Here is a 21,209-nt window from a genome sequence, read left to right on the forward strand (position 1 = left end):
CCCCGCGTCAGGCTCTGTGCTGACAGCTCAGAGCCTGGAGCCTGCTTCAAATTCTGCCTCCCTTTCTCTCTGCCCCTCCCCTGCTCCCTCGCGCGCGCACGCGCGCGCGCTCTCTCTCTCTCTCTCTCTCTCAAAAAAAAGAATAAAGTACAGACTTTAGTTAATAATAATGTATCAGTACTGGCTCATTAATTGTCATAAATGTACTACACTAATGCAAGCTGTTAACAATAGGGAAAACTAGGTGTGGGGCATATGGGAACTCTGTTCTATTCTAAAATAAGTCTATTTAAAACGTTTTTTTAAAACATGAAAGAAATTATAGAAAAATAAAACTACTCACAGCATGGCAGAGGAGAAAGAACACAGACTTTACAGACAGAATCTTGGGTTTCAATCACTGCTCCATCATTTATTGGCTGTGTGATCTTAGGTAAATTACTAGGTGATTTTCTGAGCTTCAGTTTCCTCATCTGTAAAATGGGGATAATAGCAGTGCCAACCTAACTGGGTTGGTCTGAAGGTTAGATAGTTTGTTTGAAGAATCTGAGACAACCAACACCCCACCCCTAAAACGCTTTCAAGGGTGTCATCCATCCACATTTCCTCAGACAGCAGGCCACTCCTGACCAATCAGAGTAAAAGGTAGCTGTTTCTACCAAGAAGCAGTTAAGAGAACACCGAGCAGTCATCCTTCTTCCCTAACAACAGTTTAGGAGTCTAGCTTTGAGCATTACACACTCACCTAACAGACCGCGGTAACAAAGTGAAGTCACAGATTGTGCAGTAAGAAAAGCCAAAAGATTTTGGAGGGATCCAGGATTTCCAAATTTAGCTAGGGATATTTTCTCTTTTTTAAAAATGGAGATCCACCACTCTATTCCCAACCTCTTGAGATCAGGTGAGGCTGGTATGAGGCAGAGGAATCTATTTTTTTTTAGTAAGCTTCTTCCCAGGTTACTTGGACAAAAGTGACTTTTGTCAACCTGTGACTTTTAGGTACAGTGATCTTGTCTCTACCTCTTTCACAGAGAAGAAACCGAGGCCCTGCGAATACAGAAGTGATCAAGGATTAAGTTCAGAGGCAAGTGGCTCCGGAGTGGCAAGGGTAGCCTGGTTGTGTATCTCTGTCCCTGAGTGTTTTCTAAAACAAAGGGTCTGAGCCATAAGCCATCACTTGGAATTTCATGTGTGATTGATAGGGTAGAAACTGAAAAGCAAAAAAATGTATTGGACAATAAGATTCTACAGGGAGAATGTAGTGGGAAAATCAACTGTGCTCTAGGTCTCGTTAACAGAGAAGACAAGTTGAGTCTTAAATCCTTATCTAACATTTATCAACTCTCCTACCTGTGGAAAATTCTAAAACTGAAATTTGTTCCCCTTTTGTAAATGGGTGTGGGCTAATCTTGAAGTTCTGAAAACCAGAACACTCCAATTTTAAGTGCAAAAATGTGTACTTGAACATCTCTACTTTGATTTAAAGTAACCAAAAAAGGCCGTGACTTATAATGTTATTATACATTAAACAGATGCCACGATTACCTTCCGTCTGACTAGAGGGTATTTTAGAAACAGTGTTTAAAAATTAGTCTTTTGAAGGACCTGTACCAAGAACTGTGCATTTGCTGGGGAATCAGCACAGGCTGATTAAGACTTAAGGTGTTCCCTTAGCACAACTCCAGAAGGCGGAAGACTCAACTTCCTAGAACACCTGGCAAAGACTACAATGTAGACAATCGTACATTCATAATCACCGCCAGGATGTTAAATGGCCTGTTCTGCTCCCCCTCGGTTATTTTATCTAAGCGATAAAGCAATCAGAACTTCTACCGGTTCCCACATCTACCCATCCGCCAGCATCTGTAATCACATACTCCTTCCTGCTCCTTGGGATAAATGGTCAGTGCTCTCGTCCATGGCCAGCCCTCTCCCTTTCTTACCCCTCGAGGACAAGCTCTAACAATCCTTCCTCTCTATCCACATCAAGTCTTCCCTCTAGATCATTCCCAGCAGCATGAACATGCTATAAAATCTGCCATCTTAAAAAAACAAACCTCTCAAATCTACATTCCCCTCCACTCAGTGCTTGGTTCCTCTGCTCTCTTTAAAGCAAAACTCTTCAAAAACGGCAATGCACTGTTTATACTTCCTGTCTTCAACTCCTCTCTTCCCACTGTCTTGAAACCATTCCAAATACACTTTCGTCCTTATCACTCATTGAAAATACTCTTCACTCAACCTAAGGACAATTCTAAGTCCTCAAATGACTTGACCTCTTCCTTGAGTAGGACCTGGCTGATTATTTCCTCCCCTCCCAGAAACACTTTCAAGTCTGGTGGCTTCTAAGATGCCTCATTCTCCTGTCTTCCCCCACCCACCTCCACAGATATGCCTTTTCTAGTTTTTTTGCTGTTTCTCCCTCTCTCCCTGATCCGCAAACAAAGCTATGTCCCAGACTTACCTTCTTCTATCTTCACTCACTTCCCTGGTCATCTCACCCAGGGAATCCATGATGCTAATCACTCCCATATGGCTATCTAGACAACTGTCTCAGGCGTGCAGGTCTCTCTGGAACTCCAGACACAACTCCACCTGGATGTCCCAATGTGTGTTTCAAATGTAATGTGTTTCAAACTGAATCTCTCATCTCTCCTGAACTTTGCCGACCTTGGCCACCCACAGCCTTTCTTACCCATCTCAGTTAATGGCAACACTATTCCTTCAAATGCCCAGGCTAAAAATCCTTAGGACTGCCCTTGACTCTTCTCTCTTATCACACTCCACATCCACAGCATGGGCAAATCCCACTGGCTCCATTCAATCCATCCAGTTGTTAACTTTCTGCTAACACCCTAACCCAAGTCACCATTTCTTGTCTAGATTATTGCTACCACTTCTTAGCTGGTCTCCTCATTCTTACACTTGTCTTCTTATACACTCTTCTCAGAAACCTAAATGGCCAGTCATTGCACTCAAAAAATGTGAAAAAGTCCCCACGACAGCCTGAAAGTCTTATGTGTATGACACATTTCCGTCCATTATTTGTCCAACCCCCTTTCCTAGAACATTCTCCTTTGTTCACTCTCATTCCTCATTACCCCTTGACTGTCCCAAGCACACTCCCACCTCCAGACCTTTGCACTGGTTATTCTCAGTTTGGAATGTTCTTTTACTTAGCTATCCCTTGGTTCACGTCTGTACCCAATCAAGTCTTTGTTCTAATGCTACCTTCTCCATGAGGTCTACCCTTATCGACCTAGTTGCAACTCCCTATTCCTGACCCTCCTTACATGCTATAATTTTGCTTCAGTAGCAGTAACCATCTTCTAACATACTATATTATGTTATTTGGCATTTTAAATATGTCTTCCCTCATTTGGATTTGATCTCCATCAAGAGCGGGATTTGTGTCTGTTTTATTCACTCATGTGTCCCCAGCATCTAAAACAATGCCAGGCACAGAGTAGGAAATCCATAAGTATTTGCTGCAAGAACAAATGAAGGATGAGGGTAGAATTAACGGAACAAAAGGAAGGACTGTGCTGTCGTTTACAGGACATCAAGCACTCTACTTTAAACATCAAACTCTCGGGGTGCCTGGGTGGCTCAGTCGGTTAAGCGTCCGACTTCGGCTCAGGTCACGATCTCACAGTCCGTGAGTTTGAGCCCCGCGTCGGGCTCTGGGCTGATGGCTCAGAGCCTGGAGCCTGCTTCCGATTCTGTGTCTCCTTCTCTCTCTGCCCCTCCCCCATTCATGCTCTGTCTCTCTCTGTCTCAAAAATAAATAAAAACGTTAAAAAAAAATCAAAAAAAAAAAAAACAACTAAACATCAAACTCTCATAACAACTAATTACATGATACCACCACTGAAATGTGTAAAGAAATAAAAAAATTAAACTTCTTCCAAATATTTATTGTCCATTTTAGGGAACGGGCCCTCTATCTACCCAGCTGTCAAACTGAAGCATAAGTCAGCCTTGACTGGCCCTCTGACCCTCCCACAGCCAATCCATCAAGAAGTCCTGCTGATTTTATCAGAATTTCAGCTCAAATTCTTCCGTTTCCCTTTACCTCTACTCCTAGGACTCTAGCCCAAGTCATTACATCCCCTCACCCGTACCATGTGAGGGCCTCCTAGCTGTTCTCTCGGCTTTGTCTTCTTGCCTTCCTCAATCCATTTCCTGAGTAGCAGCAAAAGTGTTCTTTAAAATGTAAACTGGATCATATTCCTCTGCTTAAAATCTCAAAATCTCTCAGATGCTGGAGCGTGAACGAGTCAGCTCCCGTTTACATCTCAGCTCCACCTGGGCCACTCTGCCCCTTGCTCAGCGTACTATGTCTGTCCACCAAGGTCCACTTTCGGGTCCTCTTACGTGTGCTATTCTTTGCTGCCCCAGGGCCTCTGCATATGCTGGCCTCGCTTTTTCCACTCTTCATCCTTCAAATCTCAGCAAAAAAAGAAAAAAAGTTGCCTTCTGTTTAAAGTAGCTCTCCCCCTCTTATTCTGGCTCATTCCTTGTTTTCTCCATACTTTGTAATAATTTGCTTGCTTGTTTTTGTTTCTCCCCCATTACAGGATACGATATACACTTCATGAGGGGAGGGGCTACAAGACAGCTGTAAAAGGAAGCAGGGGGCACCTCACTGGAAACATCTGAGAAGTACTAGCTATAGGTAGGTCTGGCTCAGCCGGAAGAGTTCTCATTCTAACATTTGTCACCACTACACTCCCTCTAGATGGAGTGCTTCTATCACTGCAAAAGGAACTAACAACCGGGATTCAGAGGCAAGTCGCATTAATTCCCATGGTTATGGACTGAACTGTGTCCTCTCAAAATTCGTATGTTGAAGCCCCAACCCCAATGTGATGGCCTTTGGGAATAGGACCTTTGGGAGATTAATGAGATTTAGATGAAGTCACAAAGTTGAGGCCTTTTATAATGGGATTGGTGCTCTTATAAGAAGAGGACGAGACACCAGAACTCTGTCTCTGCCAGATGAGGAGAGAGCAAGAGGGCAGCTGTCTCCAAGACCAGAAGACAACCCTCACCGGCACCCTGATCTCAGTCTCCTAGCCTTCAGAACTGTGAGAAATAAAGGTCTGTTGCTGAAGCCCCTAGTCTGCAGTATTTTGCTATGGCAGCCTGAGCTGGCTAGGACACCACCCCACGTGGCAGGGCTCCTGTCTCATGTCCAGGGGCAGCCGATAAACAAGGAAAAAGGCACCTGATGCAGAAGCACCCTCCAGAAAGACTCTCCACTCCAAATGAAACTGCCCCACGGCTTGTCTGCTACTCTTCTCCACACGGCTACACTTTCAAAGACTGAACCCTGTTGAGGTTACGGCTTTAAATACCCTCTGCTTACAAATATAAGTGAGGGGACTCCACAGCTGACACCCTCCCCTCAGTCACTTTCCAACCTGCCCACCTCCGTGCGCCAGAACGGGTGAGTCAGGCACACCAAGGCGTATCAACAACGGGGTGCTGTTCAGAAAGACTCACTGACGTTTCAGTGAGGAAGTCATTTTGGCTGGGACTCATGACAGCACACAGAAGCATGTCCTCAGGCAATCTTCCCATGGGATTTCTGCCCGAAGGAGAATCTCACAGGCTTCTTTATTAAAAACTAGTGCTTGTTTGTTTAAAAAAGGAGACATTTCAAAAAACTGTCTTCCCCCCTTGAAAACTAGGCTCTAATTGTAGATTACAGTGAAGTGGCAAGCAGATTCTTTGAGACACTTTGTTAGAAAATTGAGCCTTCAGGAGCTTCTATGTTGTACAAAAGGAAACAGTCTACCATTGTATTTTTAAAGTCAGTTATTTCTCTGATACTTCTACCTTGAGGATCTCAAAACGGAGTCTTAGTGGTTTAAAAACAAAAAAAAAATCCCACGTCTACCTTACAGAGGGAAATTAGGGAAATAAGCCAGTAGGTAGCAGTATGCTATGAAGGTCCCACAGTCCAGGGCTCCACTTCTAGAAGGAAGATCAACCCCCAGGCCAAAGTATCAGAAGCATAGAGCTTGGTGACACAATAGAGAAGGGGCAGTATTGGCGTTTTGTGACTGGAATAGCCAAAACTGCTCTGGAATGGGACCTGGACACCAAGTACAGTGGCAACAGGATGCTGAAGCTGAAGAAATCTTGGACATTTTAGATCTGTGATTCCAAATATTAATCAAATCAAATATTGCTCTAAGTGCAAGAGGGGACAGGGGGCTAGAAAAGGAAACTCTCCAAAGCACACACAATTCTAAGGGCCCTAAAATAGCACTGACTTCCAAAATTTTTAAGATTAACACTTGGTCTTCTTTCGAATGATTTTAATAAAGAATTTCATCTGTACAAAACCCAGCCCCACCTGCGAGTACCTGTTGTCAGTAGGCTTCTGCTTCCTAGATTTGTCTATTGCAGGGGAAGGAACAGGAGCTTACAGCTTTGGGGAAGCAAATTACAGTTTCTTCTCTTAAAAAGGTTTTAAGCCCCTGGCTTAGACAATCATAGCAGTCATTCCAGAAAAAAAGAAAAGCATAAACTAGCCATTTGAAAACAGAATCATCTAATCCTACTCCGTATTTGTCCCAGAGAGATGCAGTCATCTGTTCACTGACAATGCAGACTTGGCTATCATGGCAGGAGATGAAACTCAGGTCTCTTCACTCTTAGCCTAGGCTCTTTCTACTATACCAAGTCACTTCCCATGTAGTTATCAAACTAGTAAATCAAGACCTAAATGAGTAAGGAATCTGCCCAAGAAAACCTGAGTCTCCTTAGTCCTAGAGTGAATTCCAATCTTGAAAAGCCACATGAATGTCTGGGAAAAGCTTGTCAACAAATCTAATAGAGTACTCGACGCTCAGTGGACTCTTATTTCTCCAGCACACCAGCCCCTTCAGTCTTACGGCTGTGCCTTTTCAAACTGTCCTGCCTCAAGAGTGCAAAAACAAATCCCCGAAAGGTTAAATCAAAAAGGAGAAAATAATCAGGCTCCTGGGTGGCTCCTTTGGTTAAGTGTCTGACTTCGGCTCAGGTCATGATCTGATGGTTCATGAGTTCTAGCCCTGCGTCGGGCTCTGTGCTGACAGCTCAGAGCCTGGAGCCTGCTTTGGATTCTGTGTCTCCCTCTCTCTTTGCCCCTCCCCCACTCGTGCTCTGTCTCTCAAAAATGAATAAATATTTAAAACAAAAAAGATTTTTTTTAAAGAAAATAATCTAGTTTCTTTCTGCCAGAATTTCGGCATAGTGGGACTATGCAGGAATGTATCTACTGGAGAATCTTCCCACATTCCTGAGTCGTTAAGAGTAACCAGCAGAGGCATGTTCCATACACTCCCCAAATGTCTGAGCTGGCAACAACAAAAGATATTCAGAGATCTCAGCCCTGGAACAACAGCTTCTGTCAGTGAACTACCGTTCTCACGATGCTGTGTTTCTGCTTACTTCAACTTCATACCAAAAGGCACATCACACCAGTGCGAGGACTTGAGAAAACCACACAAGTGAATTCACACAGTAGTACAATTCTGGCAGGGCACCAATACTAGTAATAAAGTATAATTTTTTTAATTCAAAGACCTTATACAAACACATTACTTTTAGCATTTACACAGATTTGACCTGGGACCCTAGTACCAGAGACCAACACCAAAACAGATCAGATAGAATGTCCGTGCAAAGGCAGTTACCTGGTAAGAAGGCAAACATCAGCACTTTAGCTCTTACCTGAAGCCAAAGGTCGGATCCACTCTTTGCTATTTAGGTCAAGTCTCCAGAGGTCATTAAAAGCAGCATTGCAGCTGCTCTGGGTACAGCCTCCAAACACGTACATAGATTGATTAGCATCGTAATAGCATGCACCTAGAAAGAAAACAATAAAAGCATAACTGATGTTCAATACTGAAGCCCCTCTGACACCTTAACTGTAACACTTATCTTTCAAAGATCAATAATTTCAGCCATTCGGCGACTCTGTGGCCAGGTACCAACTTTCTATAACCAGCCTCTTGTCTTCAGATTGGTTAATATCACATTATTCTTTAAAATAAGGTCCAGCAAGGGGCGCCTGGCTGACAGTTGGAAGAGCATGTGACTCTTGATCTGGGGGTCGTGAGTCTGGGCTCAGTGTGGGGTGTGGAGATTATGAAAAATAAATAAACTTAAAAAAATAAAGTAAAAGAGAGCTCAGAGGAAAGCTATAGAAATATCATTTCTGAGAACACTGAGCAAATTGACAATGTCACCATTAAATAAGACCATATAATTCCAGCAAGAGCACACAGGAATTCAGATTATGGGTGCTCAATGGGTAAAATTTCAGATTAACCTAAATCTGCATCCTCACCCTCTAGGGCTAGGCAGAGAGAGCCAGTGCTAGTGGATGCACTCTGTCCTCCTGTTTCTCTCCTCCAGCCCTCCCATTATTGCTTGTTTGAAGCAATGAAACCTGAAGCACAAACTAATAAACACATCTTTACATGAAGAGAATATGACAGAAAACCATTTTAATTGATGCCATCAAGTAACCACACATGAAGATCAATGTATCTCGGGGATCTCAGAAGTAGGATGGTCCCCAAGCTACGGAGAGAACAGCATGGAGGTCGTTAAGCTGAAAGCCATCAAGGTGCATCAGAAAGCCACCAAGACAGGCTGTTCGGTGCTACACAGAAAACCAGTGAAGTAACATTTAAAAAGCATCCAGGTCTCTGAGAAGAGCCTTTTCAATCAGATGATTATACACTCCTCACCGACAGACACCATTCCAAAGAAAAGGGGTAAGGACTGTGAGAGGGGCTGGGCTGTACCTCCAAAACCAGAAGGACCACAGCCAAAGTCTAGAGGAGAGGCACTGCCACCTTGTTTTGCCCTAAAAAGTTCACTTAGTCTCTATTCTTTGGAAACGATGACCCCACTCCTTACAGACTTGCATTTACCATCTTGGATCTCAGCAAGGGGGCCAAGCAAAACTTTCCTTTCCATTCATTTCATGCATACTGGTGGGAAAAAAAAAGAATTCTCAATGTTCCCCTTACGTAAGAGTAGGAGGAAAGTGAAAAGAAACTCAGAGATTCAACCCACTAGTGCATGGTTTCAGTGACCAGTCAGCTCATTTGTAGGTCTAGTGCAGTTTAGCACACCTCTGTTTTTAAGATCTCTTCTGAACTCTGGCACCACTTAGTCAAGTTCAGAAAAAGAGAAATGCTACTGCTATAATTATCTCTGTGATATGTACTAGCTCTGGGAATAACCCTCCTTTTTTCCCTTAAATCAGCCCACCCCATAGGCCCTTTAAGGAACCTCCGCACTAGAAAGGCCAAGTCAGAAAACTTCAGGAGTTAAGAGGTACCACAGTAGTGTATTTAGTCACTTACACCCAGTGATCTCAGCCAGTGGAAGGTACAGATCCAAATCACCTTGACCTCTGACATTGTGCAACAATGGAGCTGCAGACTTTTCAAATTAACAGACACACTACAGTATATGAAGATTTAAATGATCTTACACTTTCCACTAACTTTCTTTGCCTTTGCAAATAACTTCTAATCTGTATGTTTCAAAATCCACATCGCAGGGGCGCCTGCGTGGCTCAGTAGGTTAAGCATCTGACTCTTGATTTTGGGTCAGGTTATGATCTCCCAGTTCGGTTCATGAGAGGAGCCCTGCGTCAGGCTCCCGGCTGGGTGTGGAGGCTGCTTGGGATTCTCTCTCTCTCTCTCTCCCTCTCTCTCTCTCTCTCTCTCTCTCTCTCTCTCTCTTCCTCTCCCTCTGCCCCTCCTCCCCTCAAAAAAAAATCCACATCCTAACAAGAAAATCTATTAAGAAATAAAATCCTATGAAACTCCAATGCTCATATTTCAGATTGGTTAAGAACTGCAAATAACAAGGGGCACCTAGGTGGCTCAGTCAGTTAAGCATCTGACTCTTGATTTTGGCTCAGGTCGTGATCTCACGGTTGTGAATTTGCACCCTGAGTCAGGCTCTTCACTGACAGCAGGGAACCTGCTTGGGATTCTCTCTCTCTCTCCTTCTCTCTCTGACCCTCCCCTGCTTGCACACATGTGTGTGCACAGTCTCTCTCTCAAAAATAAATGAATAAACATTTTTTAAAAAGAACTGTAAATAATGAAGGATCAAGTTTAGCTGATATTAGACAAACAAGAAGGATAATTGCTAGAGTCACATTTCAATCTCCACTAAGGGAGCTGAGCTTCAGATATCTTGGTCTTCTCATATCTTTCTTGAATTAGTTACTCCAACAAATTGACTGAAATTTTGAACGGAACCAACTGGTACCAGGCATAAAAGAACATTCTTTTCTTCTTGATAACCCACACTTACGGAAAATAAGTTAGCAATGTCCTATGGCCTCTGAAACCTTAATGTGTGTCCATTATAACAATCTTTAATAAGACAAATCTGTGACTTCATAACTAAGAGTCGAGGGCTCATTTATGTCTCCCCGTTCTTCAAACATCAACTCTTGGCAGCTGCTTCCTTCATACAGCAAAAGAGCACAGTGCCTTTATTTTTCAAAGAGGTAGCAAACATTCTTCTTCTCTATTTGGATCGAAAACCCAGCCAACAGCCGGGCCCCATGAGGTCCTTGCCACATGTATTTTAATCCTATACTAAAATAAGGCAATCGGCATTCTCCTGCTTCTCTTGGAACAAACAAAGGTTTCTGGAAGAGGAACGCATAGGCCAAACTGTGCAAAGCTAGCAGGACTAAAATGACAAGTTTCACACACCGTATTCTCAATGTCTATCAGTTAATCAGCAATGAAGCTTAGAGAGGAAGAGAGTCAGTTTGGGCAGCTATGTTTAGAACTCCAGTATAATGGAATAAGAAAACAGCCATCAATAATACCCTCAAATATTTTAAGCATCCTACTAAGCTTTTGTTTATTGTCTATTTTTATTTAAGACATCTACATGTTGGTCTGGGTGGGTGTGGGGAGACTCAACAAGTTCAATGGGCCTTTTAGAAAAAATTAAGAATTTAAGCAAATACCAGCGCTCAAGTAGTCATTTCCCTTTTACCAACGTTCTCCACCCACATAGTTTTCTTTTCAAAACATCTAGACCAGTGGAATGTGCAATACGAAAGTTACAGTTCATAGTACAGTATGAATACTCTAAGTAACACTAAGAATGTTTATTCTAGGGGCTCCTGGGTGGCTCAGTCGGTTAAGCCTCCGACTCTTGGTTTTGGCTCAGGTCACGATCTCACGGTTTTGTGGGTTCAAGCCCCACACTGGGCTCTGCGCTGGCAGTGCGGAGCCCGCTTGGGATTCTCTGTCTCCCAGTCTCGCTCTGTCCCCCCCACCCACTTGCGCGGTCTCTCTCAAAATAAATAAATAAACTTAAAAAATAAAAAGAATGCTTATTCTAATTGCTACATTTCTTCAAATTTTCTGAAATGGCCTGATTGCTCCATGAACAACTATTGCAAAACATACATTTCCAGTTAACATCCGATAATCCCTACTCGAAGACAAGTCAAATATTCATATCAACACACAGCAAACCAGTAGTTCTTTGGCATCCTAAACACTTCTGTACTGTAGTATACTCCTCTCTAGTGCAAGGTCTTCCAGTTGTTTCAGAGAGTCACTTGAGAAATGTTTACTTAACTCTAACTTTTGCATTCAGATGTTAAATTCTCTTTTGTTTCACACTTGTTTCCAGGGAAAGGTCCTGAGGCATGTATCCCATGCTCAGAGAGACTATGCTGTCATGTGTCTCACATCTACAAGCCAGGACATATTTGATAAGGCCTGTAATTACATAACTATGGAACAAGCAAGGCTGGTTATCCCGTTTGGGCCTGCTTAGCTACTACAGGAGCACAGCTAGCATGGGTGTGACATGACCTGACCCTATTTGCAGCCTTCACTGAAATACAAAAAGCACGATGCTGGAGACTCAACAGATCCCTATATTAATCTGAAAAGGACATTCTCTGTTAGTCAAGGTTTGCATGATCGGTCATGCGCACACTCACCAAAGAGTTAGGAAAACTGGCTTCATTTTCCTTCCCCTCTTTGTCCCAGACTTTTAAACAGGAAAGAAGCTGTACTGCTACATCTTTGTTACACTTAATTTCACAGAATTCAATGATTTCAGCTATGGACCAAGTGTTGTGAAAGGTGCATGGATGTCTAACACCTGGAACCTGCTTGTCCTCAAGCAGACAACCATTTGAGGAAGAGATCTCTTCATCCCTCTATCATTTTGCAGTTAAAAACATATTTTCGGGGGCGTCTGGGTGGCTCACTTGGTTGAGCGTCTGACATCAGCTCAGGTCACGATCTCACGGTTCGTGGGTTTGAGTCCCTCGTTGGGCTCTGTGCTGACAGCTCGGAGCCTGGAGCCTGCTTTGGATTCTGTGTCTCCCTCTCTCTGCCCCTCCCCTACTCACACTGTGTCTGTCTCTCAAAAATAAAATGAACATTAAAAAAATCTTCAAAAAAAAAAGAAGAGCCAAGGAACTTACTTCCCAAGTTTAAAATTCTTCTTTCATATGCAGCCTCTCCAACACAGACAATTATGGCGACACAGATGGTAATAAACAGTAAAAGAAAAGGCAAGAGGAGTGTTTTAGGGGTGTATAGGCAGAGGAAAACAAGATCTTAATCTCCATGGCAGGGAATCTGACAGGAGCTTGTGAAGAGGTGGCTTTTGGCTTTATCTCTGAGATGGGTTTTAGAGGATAGAACACTTTAGTCCATTAACAATGGGCAAACAAGTCCAGGGACGAAAAGGGGAACTGGAGGGGAAGGGAGAAGGAAATCAGGGCATCCAAGCAAGGCCATCAAGTAGGGAAGTGTAAGACCTAACAAGGAGTCTCGTGTGGGTGGAGCCTGGCTGTGTGAAGATGTGGGAGAGATTCAGGCTGAAAGAGTAAGCTGGGGCCTCGAAAGCCAAGGGGAGTGGAAACTCCTCCATCAGCCTGGAAAGACTGAGGTTTTTTGGCAGAGGAGTGACGAGACTGGTCTGATGCTTCACTTACAGTGGTTCCCAACAGGGACTCCTGTTATTTTAGGCAGGTCCGTTCTCTTTGTGGAGGAGCAGCCCATTCACTGCAGGACACCGAGCATTCCTGCCTACTAAATGCATACAGTGCTACCCAGTCAAGCAAATGAACAATGACCTTACACATTTCCAAATGCCCTAGGAGGTGGCACTGTCCCCAGCTTTAGAGATGGTTGCCAACAGTGTCTCGTTCAGGTTCAGATGGAGAACCTGAACTTCTTATTTATGCAATCATTTAGAAAAGATTTAAGAGAGAATATAATCATTCTAATGAGTAATGTAATCATTACTCACATTCATAAATGTGAGTAATGGGAAAAATAAGGAAAGATATGAGAGAGATTGCAGAGATGAACAGAATCAACAAGATCTGACTTTTGTTACTGAAGGAAGAGGAATTGAGGATAAATCCGAGAATTCACACTTGTGTAACTGCGAGAATGATAATGCCATTAACTAAATTATGGAGAGGGGAAAACTTGGGAGGAACTACTGAATTCCACTTTTAGCTGACTAGATATGAAGCATCTGTGTATCTCTGTGGCAATATGAGCAAAGAATTGGAAATGCAGATCTCCAGCTCAATGTGAATCAGGAATAAGAAATACAATTGAGGGGTATCTGGGTGGCTTAGTCAGTTGCATCCACCTCTTGACTTCAGCTCAGGTCATGATCCCAGGGTCATGGGATTGAGCTCTGTGTCAGGCTCCATACTGAGCCTGGAGCCTGCTTGAGATTCTCTCTCTCCCTCTCTGTCTCTCTCTCTTCCCTCCCCTGCCTGCCCCTCTCCCCACTTGCTTGCTCTCGCTTGCACTCTGTCTCTAAAAAAAAAAAAAAAAAAAAAAAGAGAAAGAAAGAAAAAGAAATAAAATTGAACTCTGGGGAGAAACATGCAGTAGGAAGAGGAAGGAGCTAAGGAAAGACATTGAAGGAATTCCTTGTTTTCAACCTATTCTGAAAAATGCCCATTTCTGTGTAACAGTTCTCTTCAGTCTGCCAGCATGCAGAGAGAAAGGCAACAGTGAGAGATGAGCTGAGAGAGAGGAAACGAGACACACAGACACCTTTTTAAAGAAATCTATGGCACCTTTGGGGCGCCTGGGTGGCTCAGTGGGTTAAGCATCTGACTTTGGCTCAGGTCATGATCTTGCAGTTTGTGGGTTTGAGCCCTGTGTCGGGCTCTGTGCTGATGACTCAGAGCCTGGAGCCTGTTTCAGATTCTGTGTCTCCCTCTCTCTTTGCCCTTCCTCTGCTTGCTCGCTGTCTCTCTCTCAAAAATAGATAAACATTAAAAAACTTAAAAAAAAATTTATGGCACCTTTTCTTGGATTTTAAATGAAGACATGAAAAAAAATTTAAGGTAAAAACAAATACTGAAATCCACCAACCTGTGAATTTCTGTGAGATTACTCTATTTTTCTTCTCTATGTCCCCTGCAAATAACTGTCACTATTTTGTAATGATACTCTTTCAAAAGCTAGTTAATTGAAAAATTTTTTTCTTCTCTCATTAGAAAGCTAAATTGTCTGTCCTGTGATAATTACTCACCCATGAATACTTCCCAGCTTGGTTTCTACTTTATCCAGACTCACTCCATTTCCCTCACTCAGGGTTCTTAAAAATACTTGTTTCAAAAAACCATCTTAAAACAGTCTTTAGAAACTCTGTCTCTGCCTCTCATTCCAATTATCTGTCAGTAACTGAAGTTAACCCTCCCTCAACAACAAATACTGGATCTAACATGGATTCTCCTGTAATTTCATTACATACCCTTTAAAAAAATTTTTTTGTTAATGTTTATTTATTTTTGAGAGAGAGGGAGAGAGAGACAGAGACAGAGAGACAGAGACAGAGAATGAGTGGGGGAGGGGCAGAGAGAGGAGACACAATCTGAAGCAGGCTCCAGGCTCCAGGCTGAGTTGTCAGCACAGAACTAGATCTAGGGGCTCAAACTCACAAACGCATGAGATCATGACTTGAGCTAAAGTGACTAAGCCACCCAGGTGCCCCTCATTACATATGCTTGACAAGGATTCATTTATAGTCTTAAATGAATTAAGTATTGAAGTGTGGATTCCTGAAAACATTCAAGTCCCTTTCAAAAACTATTTTTGTAGTAAGAAGGAGAGGAAGAGAAAGGGGGGGGGGAGGAGGAGGAAGGAAGGGAGAGAGGAAGAGAAGGAAGTACCAGTAGTAGTAACAGTAGCCTGGGCTTTGTTTTTTGTTTGTTTGCTTGCTTTTTAACATTTATTCATCTTTTGAGAGATAGGGGGGGGGGGGGCCGGGAGAGAGAGAGGGAGACACAGAATCTGAAGCAGGATCCAGGCTCTGAACTGGCAGCACAGAGCTGGATGTGGAGCTTGGACCCACGAACCACGAGATCATGATCAGAGCCAAAGTCAGATGCTTAACCGACAGTGGCCCCTGTTTCTGTTTTTAATGTTTATTTATTTAATTTGAAAGAGAGAGCAAGTGGGGCACCTGGGTGGCTCAGTCGGTTGAGCGTCCGACTTCGGCTCAGGTCATGATCTCACGGTTCCAGCCTCAGCCTCGCGTCGGGCTCTGTGCCGACAGCTCACAGCCTGGAGCCTGCTTCGGATTCTGTGTCTCCCTCTCTCTCTGCCCCTCCCCCACTCATGCTCTGTCTCTTTCTGTCAAAAATAAATAAACATTAAAAAAAAATTTTTTGGGGGCGCCTGGGTGGCGCAGTCGGTTAAGCATCCGACTTCAGCCAGGTCACGATCTCGCGGTCCATGAGTTCAAGCCCCGCGTCAGGCTCTGGGCTGATGGCTCAGAGCCTGGAGCCTGTTTCCGATTCTGTGCCTCCCTCTCTCTCTGCCCCTCCCCCGTTCATGCTCTGTCTCTCTCTGTCCCAAAAATAAATAAAAAACGTTGAAAAAAAAAATTAAAAAAAAAATTTTTTTTGAAAGAGAGCGCAAGTCAGTGTGAACAGGGGAGGCACAGAGAGAGACAGAGAAACCCAAGCAGGCTCCATGCTGTCACCGCAGAGCCCAATTTGGGGCTCTATCTCACGAACTATGAGATCACAACCTGAGCTGAAATCAAGAGACGCTCAATGGGCTGAGCCATTCAGGTGCCCTGTTTACGTTTTTTGTTTTTCAGTCATTGCTGTTAATGGCCTTTTCCACTCTGTTGACATTTGCACTAATGGTACAAAAGCAATGCAGAGTAAAACTGTTACAGCCTGTGCAAAACTCAAGGCAGGGGCATTAAAACAAAGAAAACCAGTTCTGACTTCACAGACCCCCAAAAGGGTCTCACAGATTGCCCTCTTCCCCAGAGGCCTAGGAATCACACTTTGAGACCCACTGCCCTAGGGGGGTTACGAGAGCAAAAGTAAAACAGCTCCTGGAGAGAACGGAGAACACGGCAACAATCTGGCCTGCTCCTTTGATCTATTTAGATCCAGTTCCAAGACAATGATAAATTATAATTATGTACTGAATTCTCCTCTGGAAATGAGAATACAACACAGGGTTTGGGACAGCCAGCCTCCAAGATGGCCTCCAAAGGTCCTCACGGCCTGGTATTTACCCTGCTGGTCAATATCTGTGTGACCAATAGAACGGATCAGGAAAGAGGTTCATTTCAGAGATTAGGTTGTAAAAGACACTACAGCTTCTATCTTGGTGTCTCTCTCTCCCTCCCTCCCTCCCTCCCTCCCTCCCTCCCTCCCTCTCTTTCTCTCTCTCTCTCTCTCTCTCTCCCCCCAATCATTCATTCTTTCATTCTGTGGGTAGCCAGCTACCAAGTCATGAGCAGCTCCACAAAGAGGCCCAAGTCCTTTTTTTTTAATGTTTATTTATGAGAGAGAGAGAGAGAGAGAGAGAGAGAGCGAGCACGCGCGCGCAAGCATGAATGGGGTAGGGACAGAGAGAGAGGGAGACACAGAATCTGAAACAGGCTCCAGGCTCTGAGCTGTCAGCACAGTGCCCGAGGCGGGGCTCAAACCCATGAACTGCAAGATCGTGACTAGAGCCAACGTTGGATGCCTAACCGACTGAACCACCCAAGTGCCCCCAGAGGTCCAAGTCCTAAGGAACAGAAGCCTCCTGTGAACAGTTACTTGTGTGAACCTGGAAGCAGCCCGCCTGGGCCTCAGTCAAGCCTTCAGGTGACTACAGCCCTGACAGACTGGCTGCAACCTCATCAGAGACACTGAGCCAGAACCTCCTAGCTAACCACTCCCAGATTCCTGACCCTTGGGAACTCTGTGGGATAATAAATGTTTTAAGCTGCTAAGTTTTTTAAACAACATGAATAACCAATACACTCTCCTTCCCTCAAGAGTTCCAAATATCCAGTTATCATGATAAGCACTGAGTATTGTACAGAAGTACTGAATCACTACACTGGACACCTGAAAGTAATATAACACTGTACATTAACTATACTGGAATTAAAATTAAAACCTGAATAACACAAAAGAGTTCAAAATTAGTAGTAATATTCAAGAGTATCAAAAAGTTGGGGCACCTGGGTGGCTCAGTCGGTTAAGCATCCGACTTCGGCTCGGGTCATGATCTCACCGTTCATGAGTTCAAGCCCCATGTCAGGCTCTGTGCTGACAGCTCAGACCCTGGAGCCTGCTTTGGATTCTGTGTCTCCCTCTCTTTGCCCCTCCCCCACTCGTGCTCTGTCTCTCAAAAATAAACATTAAAAATTAAAAAAAAAAAAGAGTATCAGAAAGTATCAAAATCAGTATTTCAGACAACAACATAGGCTCAGAACAGGAAAATATTTTCTATGAGCTAAAGAGTTGAGAGGTTTCACGAAGGAGCCAGAACTTCAATGGAGTCTTCAAGGAAAGGCAGGCTTTAGCTAAGTGGATACAAACACTCCAGGGAGGAAGAATCCAGCATGGCAATGTGACAGCTTGAAAGAGGAGAGCTCTTGGGCAAAGCTGGGAGATGATGTGGTAAATCTGAACACAGGTCAAATTAAAGAGGGCTCTGAATATAAGACTAAGTTTAGCTTTTATCTTGTAAGCAACAGGCACTGAAGGTTTCTGAACTGGGAAGTAATATAATTAAAGCTGTAATTATGAGAAAGTATTTAGAGCTCCCTCACCCCCACCCCACTGCCACGAGCTTTCTTTATGGAGAACCATTATTAATATACCTGTACTGGCCTAAGATATACCACATCTTAATCTCATTCTGATGAAGGTATGAATCACTAATAGAATAAAATGGTGTCTACAAAAATCAAATTCAAATGGAGAGTTAATTCTAGAATAATCTAAAAACTCTAAATTAGGGGCACCTGGGTGGCTCAGTCGGTTAAGCATCTGACTTCGGCTCAGGTCATGATCTCATGGTTCGTGAGTTCAAGCCCCACCTCAGGCTCTGTGCTGACAGCTCAGAGCCTAGAGCCTGCTTCGGATTCTGTGTCTCCCTCTCTCTCTGCCCCTTCCCTGCTCACGTGCTTGCTCTCTCTCTCTCTCTCTCTCAAAAATAAACATTAAAAAAATTTAAATAAAAATTCTAAATTGTGTCTTATTTACCAGAGCATTTATAATTTTACTATTTAAATTGACATTTTTTTTCAACGTTTATTTATTTTTGGGACAGAGAGAGACAGAGCATGAACGGGGGAGGGGCAGAGAGAGAGGGAGACACAGAATCGGAAACAGGCTCCAGGCTCCGAGCCATCAGCCCAGAGCCCGACGCGGGGCTCGAACTCATGGACCGCGAGATCGTGACCTGGCTGAAGTCGGACGCTTAACCGACTGTGCCACCCAGGCGCCCCTAAATTGACATTTTAAAATTAATACCCTTCATGTTCAAAATCTTTGTGTGATCCCATACAAATTCAGTGTTGGCTAAACATATACTATGTTAAAATAAAGAATTATTTTAACTCTTAGTGTTAAACTCTGGCTACTCCCTAAGCAGGATCTTGGAAATACCTTCCTGTACTTCTTTGATATCCTCTCACTTGATATCAATGTTCAAGTCTACGATAATACCTTGACCTCTTTGGGGTAGAGATGCTAGAAAAATTCAAATATAAAATTATACCAAGGTGCCTATGCTGCACTTAGGCTCACACTCTTCCCTGATTCTAAAGTTAATATAAGTCCTCATTTTACATTCTCTTCATCAAAAAGTCAAACAAAGTACACGCCTCCAGAGGAATTTTTGGAAATATGACCACGGGCAGGATGGCATCTACTCTCACAGTAAATACTTACTGTGTGAGAACCGTTGAGTGATCGGGGTTCCAGGATAAGGGTAAGTCCGACTCTCCCACTGAATGTTTCCTTCCTGGACAGCCTTTATGAAACCATGATAACACTGGTGGGCTACACCTAAAGACAAAAATAACAAGTGCTTCAGCCTGGATACTTCACTTTTCAACCAAATTATTAAAACTGCATCTATTAGCTGTCACATAACTTCTATAAAACCTAAGTTTCTTATTTTTCATTCAAAGTAAGAAACAGAATTTCAAAAGTAGAAGATCCAATCCTTTCACTTTACAAAGGCTCAGGGTGGCTAAGTGTTACAAAGGTCAAGGTTACAAAATTAGCTCACACTATAACTCTGCTGTCATATCTTAAAGCAACACATTAAAATAATTGGTAGAGGCACCTGGCCGGCTCAGTGAGTAGAGCATGCGACCCTTGATCTCAGAGACGTAAGTTTGAGCCCCACGATAGGCATAAAGCTTACTTTAAAAATAAGTAAATAGGGGCGCCTGGGTGGCTCAGTCGGTTAAGCGTCCGACTTCAGCCAGGTCACGATCTCGCGGTCCGGTCCAGGAGTTCGAGCCCCGCGTCGGGCTCTGGGCTGATGGCTCAGAGCCTGGAGCCTGTTTCCGATTCTGTGTCTCCCTCTCTCTCTGCCCCTCCCCCGTTCATGCTCTGTCTCTCTCTGTCCCAACAATAAATAAAAAACGTTGAAAAAATAAAAATTAAAAAAAAAATGTTTTCCAATGATGATTACTATCTTTTGGCTGAACTCACAGTTAAGAACTGGAATATTAAAAGATAGTCATCTTTAATGTGTGACTACAGTGCCAACTATACTCTGATGAAGAAAGTGACAGATTTGAAAATGTTGAATTGAGGTAAGGCAGTAATGAATAAGGGACAGATACATAATGATAGAGAGGGGGAAAGAAGAAGCTATCCTGGCAGCGACTTCCTTCTCCCAGAAAATCTAGGACTGTGAGTGCTAGGTTAGGGTTCCTCCCTCTTTAAAATAAAAAAGTGTGTGTGTATAAATGTATGTATATGTATATATGTATGTATGTATGTATACACATATGTATGTGCATATACATACATATGTATATATACATACATATGCACATATCTATGTGCATGTGTTATATATATATATATATATATATATATATATATATATACACACACACACATACATACATACATATCAAAACAGTAAGAATGCCATATAAAACCAAGAATAAACTCGTAACTTTGATTAGATCATAGCCCCTCATCTGTGATTCTTCCACCTCTATTTTAGAGGTGAAATCATCTATTTTCACAGGGTAAGCATTCAATCTCTACTGAAGGGTCCATTAAATCTGCAAAGAGAAAGCAAGCATTACCAGTTGTAAGCAGATGAGCACAGGACCCAGCAAACGGTTTCAACACAGCTGGTCCTTAGCCTTCTAGGTTGGGTTCTGAGCAATTGACAATGACCCCATGCCCCATGAGAACCACCCTGATGAAAGGAAATGATTTTAAGACTGATTCTGATCTAAAGGTTTTTTCCTGTCATATTTCTGACTGCTTGTTCCCACTAGGAAGGAACAAACTGCTTGATCAAAGTTTATTCAACTGGCTTGGTCTTCATTCAAAAATGGGCCCTTTCCAGTTAAAATGTACTGTAAATGTAAAACTGTAAATGTAAAAAAATAACTGCTATCTATTAAATTAAAAATACACCACCCCTGGTAAGTACAACATTTAGCTAAAGTTGAAAACTTGATTAGAAAATGGAAGACAGTGTGTGGGTGCCTCAGTCTGTTAAGCTGCTGGCTCTTGATTTTGGCTCAGGTCATGGTTCTTGGGATCAAGCCCTGAGTAGGGCTCTGTAGACTGACAGTGAGGAGCCTGCTTGGGATTCTCTTTCTCCCTCTGACCCTCCCCAATTCATGCTCACTCGTGTGTT

General features: G+C 43.2%; 1 protein-coding gene across 2 annotated transcripts in view; it reads right to left on the reverse strand.

Moving 5' to 3' along the window:
* FBXO42 (F-box protein 42) overlaps positions 1–21,209 on the reverse strand; it is a 98,529-nt gene that overhangs the window by 25,814 nt on the left and 51,506 nt on the right. The window contains exons 3-4 of one of the 2 annotated variants that reach the window (XM_011284587.4): positions 19,259–19,375; positions 7,729–7,863 (exon numbers count right to left, since the gene is read on the reverse strand). In XM_011284587.4, coding sequence (XP_011282889.2) covers positions 7,729–7,863; positions 19,259–19,375 — 252 coding nt within the window. Of the gene's footprint in view, positions 1–343; positions 474–7,728; positions 7,864–19,258; positions 19,376–21,209 lie in introns of those variants that run through there. The other variant, XM_019836250.2, reaches the window with a different exon arrangement.

The sequence above is a fragment of the Felis catus genome, chromosome C1, assembly GCF_018350175.1.
Source record: "Felis catus isolate Fca126 chromosome C1, F.catus_Fca126_mat1.0, whole genome shotgun sequence".
Lineage (NCBI taxonomy): Eukaryota > Metazoa > Chordata > Mammalia > Carnivora > Felidae > Felis > Felis catus.